Here is a 12,969-nt window from a genome sequence, read left to right as displayed (position 1 = left end):
AGAAACCCAAAGACCTTGTAGAACGGGGCTCTCGGGCCCCCTGTCCAGGTCCCTGTAGGCGGCCTGAGCCCCGCAGCCCTGTCTGGGCGCCTTGCCTGTCTGGTGGCCTCGACAGAAATCCATGGCCATCCGCTCTCCAGCCTTCCTTGTTTCCCACCCCATCCAGATGGAGAGATTTACACCAGAGGGACTGGCCGAGGCCAGGAGCTGGGGCACTCTGGACTGGTTTCTCCCACCAAGTGTGGGAACGAGGGGGCCGCGTCCCTGCAGGCTCCCCTCCAGAGAGCGGATCCCCTAGGCTCCAGCCCTACGCCCCGAGGCCCCCGCCCGCAGGCATCCCGGCCCCAGGGCTCGCTCTTCTGAGCTGGTCTGATCCCCGCCCCTTCCAGGGCACCAGAGATCTGGTGACCCAGGCTCAGTGTGTTGTTAGGACGTGAGTGGGGACCAGTCCCTCCCTTTCACCGTCTGTGGCTCCCACCAACAGCGTTGTTTCTGTGCACTCAAGGATGTGCCAGCTGAGGTCTCATCTTGTGTTCAGATGTTGGTCTGAAGGGATGTGGAGCTGAGCAGTAGCACAGTGGTGCCCAGTGAGTGGAGCCACGAGCAGCTGCATTGTGCCCGGAAAATGGGTGGCCGGGACAAATGGGAAAATCTCGCTGTTCATCCCTAACCTCCAGAATATCCTGTCTGTCGCTGCTACGGGCAGAATTTCTTTCCTTCCTTCCTCTCTGCGGAGTTAGGCGACTGTATTTCCTGGTAATTAAGCCCTGGCAGTGTCAGGTCCACCACACACAGTAACAGGTTCCTCGGGTCTGTCCCAGCCTCTTCAGCCGGGACGTCACGGAGCATGCATCAGGGTGACTTGGGGCCATTCTTCCCCGGCTGCGGTCCTGCCCCCGCCACCCCACTGCTTGTCACCACAGGTGGTCACCAGGAGTGCCAGTAGACACCTGGGTGACAGGCCGGTAAGCCTTGCACACGTTTTCACGTCTATTTTGGGGTCTCAGATTGTTCGTTGTTTTTGAGAGCCTGTAACCGTGATGGCTGTGTCCATAATTATGTCCCCTCTCAGTGTGGGAGAAAGCATGCTTGTCCTTGGTTTTGTTTTTGCGCAAAGATGGATTGTGCCTGGATTTCCATCAAAGTGACAGCTCCCCCTCCCTCCTGTGGCCCCTGAAAATACTGCAGGACTCGGCACGTGCCGGCTGGCTCGATCTGACAGCTGCAGCCAAACGCGGTTCGAGCACTGTCTCTTCCGCTCGTGGGGAGAGACGTGGTGGGTGCAGGCGTCGGGAAGGTAGGGCCATAGCCCCGATTCTAGCCGAGAAGGCAATTATATTGGGATATGAATTCTTAACCTGGTCCCCCGTGCAGGTGGTGACGTGTGCGTCTTCGTCAGTTTTCATACCGCAGGTTGAACTGGGAAGGAAGGTAGAGTGTAGACAGTGGCAGCCAGGAATTCTGTAGGAGTCATGAGGGGGACCTCGCTCCACCTCCGCTTGACATTTCAGGGCCCTGGCCCCTTGGTTAACTGCGGGCAACCCTGCACTGTCCCCAGCCTCGTTGTGTGGGCGCTGCCCTGAGAGGTGTGACAGTGATGTCCACTGGGGCCCCCAGGGCTTGGGGTCTGTGTCACCTCCCCCATGCCGCTGTGGCCTGTCTCAGCCTGCCCACTGGGACGTTCGCGGCTTGTTGACTGTCCCTTTGAGGGGACCTCGGGGTCCAGCTGACCCAGGAAACCCTCCGAGTTCAGCTGGCTGCTTCACAGGACCTAGGACTCAGTCTCACTTCTAGGCCAAGGCCTAGAGCCACTATCACAAAGTGCCACATATGGGGTGACTTAGAACAGCAGGATCCGATTTTCTCTCCGTTCTGGGGGCTGGAAATCTCGGGTCTGAGTGTCCACAGGGCCGTGCTCCTTCTGGGGCCTTCCTTAGCCGGTCTGGCTTCCAGGGAGGCCACCAAGTCCCTTGTTGGTTGTCACACGTGGTCATGTCCCTTCTACCTCTCCTGTAGGCACACCAGTCCCCATGGACTAAGGGCTGACCCCCCAGCAGCAGAACCTCGTCGTACTTGATTTCACCTGCCACACACCCATGTTCATGGGTCCCTGGCGTCACGACCCCAGTGTCACCATCCAGCCCGCACCTCGAGCTCTCCCTTGGCTGAGGGGAAAACAGGCGTCCTCGGTTTTCCCTCCACCTGCTTCCAGTGTGGAAGGGCTCGCTCTCCTTAGGGCATCTCAGCCCCATGGACTCCTCTGGACTCTATCCACAGCCCTGTCCCAGGCTAGGGTCCCCTCTGGCCAGCGCACCACCTGCCACGCCTCTGAGCCCATGGGGCTCCCTGACCGCCTCTCCCTCTGCCTCTTTCCGACCTCCGACCTGCCCGAGCTCAGCTCAGCAGATAAATCACTGCTCGTGCATCTGTCCTCGGGGGTCTGCACCCCGTGCCCCACGCAGGACTCGGGAGGGAGCGTGGCTTCAGGGTGACCTCACTTACGGTCAGACCCCAGCTGGGCAGTTTATTACCTGGGTGACCTTGGGCAAGTGACTTCACCCCTCTAAGCCTCAATTCCCTTATCTGCAAAGGCACACCTGCCCTGGAAAGTGGTTGTGAAGGTCAGGTGTGCGGCATGTGGGCAGCCCCCACGGTGGTGTCCGGTGGGCTGTGGCTGTATTTACCTCCATGCCCACAGCGTAGCCGACAGTGACCCTGACTGCTGATCAGGGTCGGGGTTTCATGCTAACGGGCGGGTCTTGTCCCTCACTTAGACAAGCCTGTGCAGGTTATGACCTCTGTTTCACAGGCCACAGGAGCCCAGGCGCAGAGCCAGGCCCCATGCACGCCGGGCAGCTGAGCAGGATTCAAACCCTGGAGAGTGTGCTTTGCACTTCTTAGAGCTGCAGTGGGGTCAGCTCTCAGCCCTGGCTTGCGCTCACTGATCTGCTGGCTGGCCGGCCTCGCCTGTCTTCTCTGTCCTCACGCGGTGGCTTCTAACCCAGTTCTGATTGGCTCACGGAACAGCAGTTTGTTTTCCAGAACAGGAAACATGTGCAAACCTTAGAGGCCATTTTGCCAACAGAAAACGTGGTTGTTTATTTTCTGTGTGTGATGTACAGCCATGCCCAGTGGGTGCACACATGCACACTCTTACACACGCACACTCACACACAAGCTCACACACATACCCACACTCGCGTGTGCACTTGCACAAGTGCTCACGCTCGTGCGCTCACATGCATGCACACATGTGCACTTGCACAAATGCTAATACACTCACATGGACATGACCTGTGTGTGCACACACACTCACACACATGTACACACATGCATGCACTCACATGCACATGTACTTGCACACACTTCACATGCATGCACGTGCACACATACACTTATGCATGCACGCGTGTGCTTGCACACTTACACGTGTGCACTCCCATGTGCCCTTCACCTGCACTCACACACTGGCACACGTACATGCGCACACAGGCATGCACACAGCTTGGCACAGAGTGTGACCGACGCTTCCCACTGTCACAAACAGACTATTCAAGACTTCTTATCTGCTAGGATTTGCTAACAGATGAGAATGAACAAGCACCAAAAATCAAAGGAGATACTGACAGGAGGAAATTTGGATTCAGAAATTCAGGACATTGGCTCTGTCACTGCAGCGCCATGTCCAGGGTGTGGAAGGAGAATTTGAGACGCGCTGTGATGCCTTGGAGCATCGAACTTGGGCGGGACCCCAGGCGAGAGGGAGACTCGGGAAGAACCAGCTCCAAGCTCCTGGACCTGGGCTTCCTGCATAGACACGTGCAACATGCTCTGTTTTCCGTCTCATGCCTCTGATTATTTCCCTGTTCGAAAATTTAAGATGCACCAAGTCCAGCAGGAATTCCATCCAGAGGGCAGTGAATTCTCCCTCAGAAGAGCCCCCCAGACGCGAGGGCACTGACACACACGTCTCCCGCTCTGCTCCTGCCCCGCGGTGATGGAGGCCAGGCCCCACTTGGCCGTCAGCGCCCAGTCGCCGTGAACAGGGACCAGCAGCCTTGTCAGAGCCGGAGACACCTGCCAGCCATGCCTGCCACGGGGGCTGTGGGAGTGACCACAGCTGTGGTCCCGTGGCCTTGCCCGCGCTGCTCCGTGGCTTGGCGGTGTCTGCAGACCCGGCCCACCCCGACCCCTGCCGTGGAGCCGCGTTTCTGTGCCCCGACACTGCAGGCTGTAGTTGGATGCATTCTGTGTCCCTTGAGGGTCACCCCGACCGGGCGGCTCCAAAGTGCAGAGCAAACCATAGCCCCTCTCAGGGCTGCCGGATAGGATTGATCTCAACTTTGATCTGTCAGCACGTCTCTGAGCACAGAGACACCAGGCTCCCTCCGGCCTCGTCACCATTTGCTTCCTGGGGTGGACACATTTATTGGCCTTCTGTGTTGTTACCTCGAGCAAAATTGGAAAATATAATGTGCTGGGTAACATTTATGGATTTTCCCTGAGCTAGAAGTAAAGTTTCAGGCGTCGCCTTGGAAACAGCTCTGACTTTGACCTGGAGGGGTTTCGTCCCGCTTCCTGGAATCATTACCCAGATGCAGACGGGGCTGGGAGCAGCTGGCATGCTGATGGCGGAGGTTAGGGACTGTGTCCTGGGCAGAGTGAGGCCTGTGTCCCCCGCTGCTCTGGGAGCCGCTCAGACAATGTGCCAGGTTGTCTGCACCACCCCCCCCCAGAGCTGCCAGCCCCCCTCCCCACCCCCTGCAGGGCAGCCAGGTCCAGACTCCCGCCTTCCCTCCTCACCTCACTGCACTTGGCCTGGGCAGTGCCTCCCAGACCATCTGACTCACCCGAGAATTCCGCTCAGATGAAGGCTCCACTCAGGTCCGGGCTGGGCTGAAAGATGCATTTCTGACAGACTTGCAGCCAAGCCCACAGCTGTCGGCCGGGGACTGCGGGTGGAAGCCAGGGTCTGGTGGGAGCTAAAGACGCAGACTGGGTGCCACGGTCACTTGGATCTCACGCTGGCTCCCTTGGACATTGTGAGCTGGCGACCCTACGCCCTGCCCAGCCGCTGAGCCCGTGCCCTCAGCTAGACCACCCGTTAGACTAGCCTGGGGCCCGGAGGACCTCGCTATGCCCAGGGCCCACCCCGGCCCAGCCCAGTGGTTCTCCCCAGTGACGCCAAGGCGCGGCCAGGGCTGGGGAACCGCTGAGCATCATTCAGCCCAGGAAGGAGGGTCCTGGAGCCCCCCCACCCTTGCCCCCTACCCCGCCTTGACCCTGAGCCTCACTGGGGTCACTCTCTTTAGACACTCAGGTCCTGGCTGTATACCCACATTCTGTCGGATCAGCCCTCAAACTCTCCCGTTTCACAGGTGAGGATGCTGAGGCCCAGAGGTGAGAAGCAGCTGGCTCGGGGTCACTCGGCAGGCCAGGCGCTGGGCCAGAGCTCAGACCGGGGCTGGGTGCTTCCAGAGAGCCTGAGCTCTGAGCCCCTGCTTCCCCACCCCTGCGAGGAGCCCGCGGGATCCCGCAGCGGTCGTTGGCAGAATCAGAGGAGTGAGTGTAGAGGGCCCCTTGCCCGGCACCTCGGGACGCCTCTGCGCGTGGCGGCCCCTCTTGCTCTCACATGGCCTGCGTGTGCGGGGTCTCGCTGGAGGGCACGGGGCTGCCCCACGTGTGGCCGTGAGCTGGCCGTGGTAGATTCTGTGCCTGGATCGTGTCCAGGGACCGGTTACAGGACACTAGCGGTTCTGTCCAGAGAGGACACCGAAAAAGCTCTTTTTCTTCCCCTGAAGTCAAAGACTATTAGGGTCAGAGCAACTGTAAATCATGGGGGGTGGGATAAGCTTCCATTCTGCAGGGGAGAACATCGAGGCCTGAAGAGGCTGCATGATGTGCGTGAGGCCACGGCGTGGGGGGCTCCCTGCCATGTCCGCTGCTCGCTCGCCCACCAGGCACCTGCCTGGGGCTGCACCCCCATCAGTGGAGCATTTATCTGTAAACATCTTCATCACACGTGCTGGGGTGTCCGGCCCGATGTAACACGCTGTCATAAAGGGGCACACACTTGGCCACGTAACACGAACGTCTCTGACGAGATACTCAACAGCCTGTGCCCGGGGTGCTGCAGGGGCCCCCGTCCCCCTGCGGGTTCTGAAGCCCCTCTTCTCCCCGCTGCTCCAGTGTGTCCGCTGCCTCCCACCGTGAGTCACGGGGATTTCGTCTGCCACCCACGGCCTTGCGAGCGCTACAACCACGGGACCGTGGTGGAGTTCTACTGCGACCCCGGCTACAGCCTCACCAGTGACTACAAGTACATCACCTGCCAGTACGGAGAGTGGTTTCCCTCCTACCAGGTTTACTGCATCAAGTCAGGTGAGCAGCTCAGGTCACGGCCTCCTCCCCAGCTCCAGCGCCAGGAACAGATGTGACGGGAAACTCCTTGCTGTGGCCACAGATGCCTCCAGACCCCGGGGCAGGAGGTCCTCTGGGCTCTGGGCACAGGGGTCTCCCCCAAGCCCCATCCCTCCCTCTGACGAGGCCCCAGACCCGTGGGTGTCACCCATACGGTGCAGGGCCCAGCCTTTGGCTTCCAGCCGAGGACGCGAATAGAACACAGAGGGTAACATTGTTGGTAAGACCTGCACTCGCTTATAACACGGCAGGCCGTTCGCAGGCCTGGGGGCCTCTTAGTTACTATCAAGATACTAGCAAACTAACCACTGGCCCCAGAGTGCAGGGCAGTGACCGCATGCCACAGACTCAGTCTCCTGAGCATGGTCTCGCACACCTGGTTCCGCCCACTTGCCCTGGGGCTCCCTGCCAGCGCACCTGTCCCCCGGCCTCTGTATGTGGGGGAAGCGCTACTAACCAGGGACATAGGGCAACGCTCGGATAGGAACCCGTTACATAGGGAGGAGGTGGCCCCAAGGGAGGATGGCGGGTGACAGGACAACCTGGGCCCCAGGGATGGGACACGGCAGGTGACAGACGGGATGGCCTGGGCCCTGGGATGGGACACGCAGGTGACCGATGGGACAACTTGGGCCCCAGGGATGGGACACAGCAGGTGACAGACGGGACAACCTGGGCCCCAGGGATGGGACACAGCGGGTAACAGACGGGATGACCTGGGCCCCAGGGATGGGACACAGTGGGTGACAGATAGGACAACTTGGGCCCCAGGGATGGGACACAGCAGGTGACAGATGGGACGACCTGGACCCCAGGGATGGGACATGGCGGGTGACAGACAGGACAACCTGGACCCCAGGTATGGGACATGGCGGGTGACAGACGGGAGGACCTGGGCCCCAGGGATGGGACACAGCGGGTGACAGATGGGACAGCCTGGGCCCTGGGGATGGGACACAGCGGATGACAGATGGGACAGCCTGGGCCCCAGGGATGAGGACTCCCCTGGAAAGCCTGCTCCTGCGTCTTCTCCTGGCAGGCATGTTGGAGGTCAGAGGCGGATGGGAGACAGGGGCCACGGAAGACACATCCCTTTGCCCCCCTCATCCCTTCCTTCAGCACGGCTGAGAGCCCCAGCCCCGTCCCCCTGCCCTGGGTGCTCAGGAAGAGCAGCCCCCATTCTCTGCCAGAGAAGCAGGTGCATTTCTCGCTGTGCACCGGGCTGTCTGCCCTGCGTGCACCTGCCAGCAGCCTCACAGAGGCCGCACTGGGGATGGACTTCAGGGCACGGGGACCTGAGCTGGGGCGCACCAGCCTGCCCGTGGAGCCCTGCAGGTCCGATCCAGCAAACGCATATGTATCCTGCTCTCTCTGTCCTCTCCCCACAGAGCAAACGTGGCCTGGCACTCACGAGACCCTCCTGACCACGTGGAAGATCGTGGCGTTCACGGCCACCAGCGTGCTGCTGGTGCTGCTGCTCGTCATCCTGGCCAGGCTGTTCCAGACCAAGTTCAAGGCCCATTTCCCCGCCAGGTCAGTGCCGAGGCCTGGCACCCTGCGTGGGCTTCGAGCAGCCGGGAGGAGGAGGAGGGAGCACAGGTCAGGCCAGCAGATGGAGGGGCGCCATGGGGTCCGGGGTCCAAGTACGGAGCTGGGTGGAGCTCGCCTCATTTCCCCATGTCCTTGTGTGCCCTGGTGGACAGCTCCAGGTGGGCGCCGCGGGGTGCGGAGATGGATGTAGAGTCAGGGCTGTGGCCATGCAGGGGCCCCGGGGCCCAGTTCCCATCACCCCCATGTATGTGTGCCCCCAGGGAGGGTGGAAAATTCACAGAACTCAGTAGGAGATGCGGGCACACGTGTGAGACCCAGCAGCGGTTCCAAACCAGCATGCCAGGGAAGTCTCTGGAAGCAGACAGGGCTGTGGACAGGGAGTGTGGGGGGCGGGGCAGGACCCACTAGCCCTATCCTGGCCGGTGCACACACGGGCTCATGCTGGCACCTCCATCCTCACGGTGGTCATCTCAGGTGCGTGCTCAGAACACAGCACGTCAGCCTCTCCGACAATCTAGCTGTGATGCTGGCTGCTGGCCGACCACCATTCCTGGGAGAGGCATCACTGACAAAGTCAGGGGATGGGTTTGTGACTGTCAGGAGGCAGAGGTCTGAGCACTGGCCAGCCTCACCCAAAGGAATCTCAAGTGTCCTCAGGCCCCCCGTGCCCATGTCGGACCCTTTGGAACCCTGTGCATCTAGAACGGGCATTTGTCCTGCCCACAGGGCCGGTGTGACCCCGATGTGTACGTGCTTTCCTGGAAAGGCGGGTCGTAGCAGAGCAGGAAGCTCCTGGAATGAACCCCTTCCCGCTCCTGCCTCCAGGAAAGTCCAGTCTCAACTTCCTGGCCACACGAGGACCAAGGGAGGCCTGAGGCCCCCTGGCTGGCCCCATGTCGCTGAGCTCCTCTCTTGCTGGGCCGCAGGGGTCCCAGCTTCACAGGCTCCCTCACTCCTGGCCTGGCACATGGAGGTGCCCCAGTCATGCCCCTGCTGAGATGCCAGGACCTTCTTTGCTCTGTGGCCTCAGTCTTTGTGTCTATGGCTTACTAACCAAGGGACCGTGACCTGTCATGAGCAATCATAGCATCTACAGACTTCGGGGCTCAAAGAGGGGCTGACCCACATGTGATTCATGGTGCATCAGGTGCTTGAAAATGGAGCCATTTCCTCATGTCTGCTTGGGAGAGAAGCTTCCAGAACATCCACCGAATGAGGTGTTTTTAAAATGTACCCCAAAGCCCTTCATGTGGTATTTTCTACTCTAGAGTATTTTCACCCTAGATGCCCTGAAGTCGTTTTGGAAAAGCTGCTCTCCATCATCTGCACAGATGACAGCTTTTTCAGGACAAGCCCACGGTGGACTTTTCTCGGGGGGACACCGGGGAGCCGGTGGCTCGATGGCAGCACGGGGGGACTGAGCGCAGTCAGCGGGCGAGACGGGAGAACAGACAGGCGCAGGCTGGGGGAAGGGGACCTGCAGCCTCTCGCAGGGGGAGCCTCCTGGCCAGCTTGCCAGCCCTCCCTGCCTGCCTCCCTCATCTCTGGGATTGTGCCCCGGTGTCCATGTGCTTGGGCAGCCCCCAGGCGGCCCCTCCACCCAGTGTCCATGTCCACGCATGGCACTTCCCCGGGATTTTGGAGCCGTGGCCGCCAGCGGTCTGTGCTTGGGGTCTGCCCACCAGCCGGGCCATCTCCTCCTTTGGACGTTTATTCTCCGGCTGCCTCACTCAGCACCAGGGCCCAGCAGAGAAGTAGGAAACCGAGTTCACCAGCCACTAGGGCCCTTTGGGGGACAGATGCACGCAGTGGTCAGACCCCCATCAGGGCGACTGGGCGTGCAGGGGCGAGGCCCGCAGAGACAGCGACCACACTGGCGGCTGCTGGGCAGGGGGTGAAGGGGGCCTGTGTAACGAGTAAGGGATGAGACGGGTTTGCTCCTTTCTGCCTTGACACTTAGTGGTTCTCATGCTGGAGCAGAAAACAGAAACGGAGCCTAAGATGCGCAGGGTCTAACCTTTCCTCGTACACTTAGGGTCCGAGGTCTCCTACTGGTTCGCAGAGCTTTTCTGTTTACAGTGGGCTTCCTGAGCGTCCCTGAGGAAGCATGGTGGGAGGGGCCAAGGATGAGGAGGAGAAAGGCGGAGGGGCAAGTGAGGCCCAGACAGAGGAGGGACACTGCTGTGGGGGGACTGCCGTGGTGCTCGGTGACACCATCTGCCCACGAGGCGGGGGAGGCTCCACGCGGACTCCACTGCCACATAGAGCCTTGGAGGGGCCTCAGTCCTCAGGGGACCTCCCCTGCACAGGGTGGGGGCTTCAGTCCTGGGGGGTTCTGGGGGGAACCTTAGTCCTGGGGAAGGGTGCTGTGGACCTCAGTCCTGGGGGGCCTCTGCTGCACAGGGTGCTGGGGGCCTCAGTCCTGGGGAAACCTCAGTCTTGGGGGTCCTGCCACTCTGACCTGTTGGCGCTGCTCTCCTCGGCACAGGGGGCCTCCCCGGAGCTCCAGCAGCGACCCGGACTTCGTGGTGGTGGACGGGGTTCCCGTCATGCTTCCATCCTATGACGAGGCTGTGAGCGGCAGCTTGAGGGCCTCAGGCCCCGGGTACCTGGCCTCCGTGGGCCAGGGCTGCCCCTTGCCTGTGGACGACCAGAGCCCCCCGGCATACCCCGGCTCAGGGGACACGGACACAGACCCAGGGGGATCAGAACCCTGCGATGGTGTCTCAGGCTCCTCCGAGCTGCTCCAGAGTCTGTATTCACCTTCCGCGTGCCAAGGAGGCCCCCGCCCTGACAGCGCTGACACGGGGGCTGACACGGCAGGGGAGACAGCATCCAGCAGCCCAGGCATCGACATCGCAGACGGTGAGTGTCCACCCTGTGCCCGGCACCTGCCCTCTCCTGCAGCTTAAATAGCTCGTTGCCCCCCCCCGCCCCCCCGCGTGAGGCCTCAAGAGAGGCCTTCATCTCACACGTGAAGAGTGGAGATTTCAGGAGGCACCGAGCTGTCTGGAGCAGGAAGCCTATGGTGCACCCATGCGTGTTTCATAGCGTCCGTGTGAGCCAGGGAGACTTCTGCCTGGTCCGTCCGTTAGGCATGGCTGGGAAGAGCTTAGCACCGGGGTCAGCACGCACGTGGGAGAACAGGGGTGGCCGGCACAAGGAAAGGCCAGTTGTAGCTCACGGAGAAGTGGGAGCAACACGGCGGGGTGGGGGTGGGGGGTTCTCCCCGGGAGACGCATCAGCACTGCAGTGCACGCTAGGGCCCCAGTCCCAGCGTGCAGTGGCTGTGATGGCTGAGATGGCACAGAGACTGGCCTCCTTCCTGCCCACCCGCTGCCTCCCTGCGCGGCCTCTCACCCTCTGGCTGCTCTGACCACCAGGACACGGGGTTAGAGTCTCAGCACTTTATTTTTTGTGAGCCGGGTGTGAGATTTTCCAGCAAAGATGGAAAAACCACGCAGTTTACGTGGTCAGGTTACAAGGGACTTCTGTTTTCTTCTGACACCAGGACTTACAGATATTTTAATAAAGCTTTCATTCCCAGCTCCTTGCAGCTAAGCTGGTAACGGGCTCTCCTTTCACAGAGATCCCTCTGATGGAAGAAGACGCGTGACCAGCAGAGCTCCGACGATTCTCCTGCCCCTGGGGGTGTGAACTGTCCACCCCGGGGTGAGACCTCGTGGGGACAGAGCTCGGGGGCCTGGGGGGTTCCAGCTTTGGGGGCAGTGACTCATGTCATCCATTGCAGACCTGACTGCGGCTGGCAGGCTGGTGGCAGCGGTGTTCATGACACTCGAAGGGAGCGGGGGCCCAGGGGCCCCGGATGTTCCTGGAGAAGGTGTCCCGTGTGTCCCCGCTTCGGAGCAATCCCGTGATGTGCGCTATGGGCACTGCCTGCCTGCTATGAGCATGTCCCTCACCGATGCGCCCCGAGGTCCACTGCACCCATCGCAGGCTCCGTCCGGGGGCTCAGCCTGCAGGAGGCCCCCGGGGGAGGCTCCCGGGCGCTTTGGGGCAACCTCCTTGACCAACACTGTACTCAAAGTGGGTGCGGCTGTTGCAGCGAGGGAGGAAAGAAAAGAGCAGGGCGGACCCTGCCTTCTGGAAGTTTGTCCAGAAGCGGAGTTTCTGCCCTCCAGGCTGCCCTCTGGGGAAGCATGATCAGCATCTGTCCACGGACTGGCCCACGGACGGTGCATCGGGTCAGTCTGGTGACTTCGTGGCCAGCCGGATGTGGTCAGATGCAACGCCTGGCAGCAAACGTTATGAGGTAACGTTTCATTTGGCGTTTTAAGGAGTTGCAGAACCACGTGTCTCAAGGGTCGCGAGCCCCCTCATTACCCATTACGGGGTCACCCCCGTGCAGCCATACAGTTTATTTTCCGAAACAGAAATTGTTTCTGTAAACGTGGTCCTCCTCCACATAAAGTATGAGGTTGGATTTTCTTCTTTCTATTTTGTCTGCAAAGTAGACCGGCCACCCAGCCCAGACGGCTGCCCCCTCCCTCCCGGGGGCCACAGCCACCCCCCTGCCTGTGCACCTGCTGTGTGGGCCTCCCTGGGCCCACAGGGTGCTGTACCTAAGAAACTGATGGATGAAAAATTCTCCTGAGTCCTGAAATGTCTCCTCAAATACATGTTCATCTGTGGATTCGATTTCTTTCTTCCTCTGGGCTTTAGACAAATAGAAACAAAACTCTGACCCATAAAATTGCTACATGGAGAGCTGGGAGCTTGGTCAAATCCTGGTTTATCTCTACGCAGACAGATTAAAAATTAAAAACAAAATGACAGCTTGCAGTGTGACTTTAATATCCGAGTGGGGTCGGGCAGGCAGTGGAGGTGCAGCGACCTCTCGGTGGGTGGGGCTGAAGGCGGCGGGTGGGAGAGGCTCTAGGGGCCATGGGGGAGGGGGGGCAGTGAGGGCGCATGGGGAGCTGTGTTTGCTCACTAGACCTTTGTTGGGCACAACTCTGTATCACAAGCCACAGGGAA

General features: G+C 60.5%; 1 protein-coding gene across 1 annotated transcript in view; it reads left to right on the top strand.

The window, feature by feature from the left end:
* Positions 1-12,762, top strand: part of SUSD4 (sushi domain containing 4) — a 77,643-nt gene extending 64,881 nt beyond the window's left edge. The window contains exons 6-9 of the mRNA XM_039235782.1: positions 6,190-6,381; positions 7,809-7,953; positions 10,460-10,836; positions 11,559-12,762. Of these exons, the coding sequence (XP_039091713.1) occupies positions 6,190-6,381; positions 7,809-7,953; positions 10,460-10,836; positions 11,559-11,587 (743 nt within the window). The 3' untranslated portion in view covers positions 11,588-12,762. The remainder of the gene's footprint in view (positions 1-6,189; positions 6,382-7,808; positions 7,954-10,459; positions 10,837-11,558) is intronic.
* The last annotated feature ends 207 nt before the right edge of the window (positions 12,763-12,969 follow it).

This window comes from Hyaena hyaena, unplaced genomic scaffold (genome assembly GCF_003009895.1).
Source record: "Hyaena hyaena isolate Hyena2069 unplaced genomic scaffold, ASM300989v1 scaffold_103, whole genome shotgun sequence".
Taxonomy (NCBI): domain Eukaryota; kingdom Metazoa; phylum Chordata; class Mammalia; order Carnivora; family Hyaenidae; genus Hyaena; species Hyaena hyaena.
This window is presented reverse-complemented; position numbering and strand designations above follow the sequence as displayed.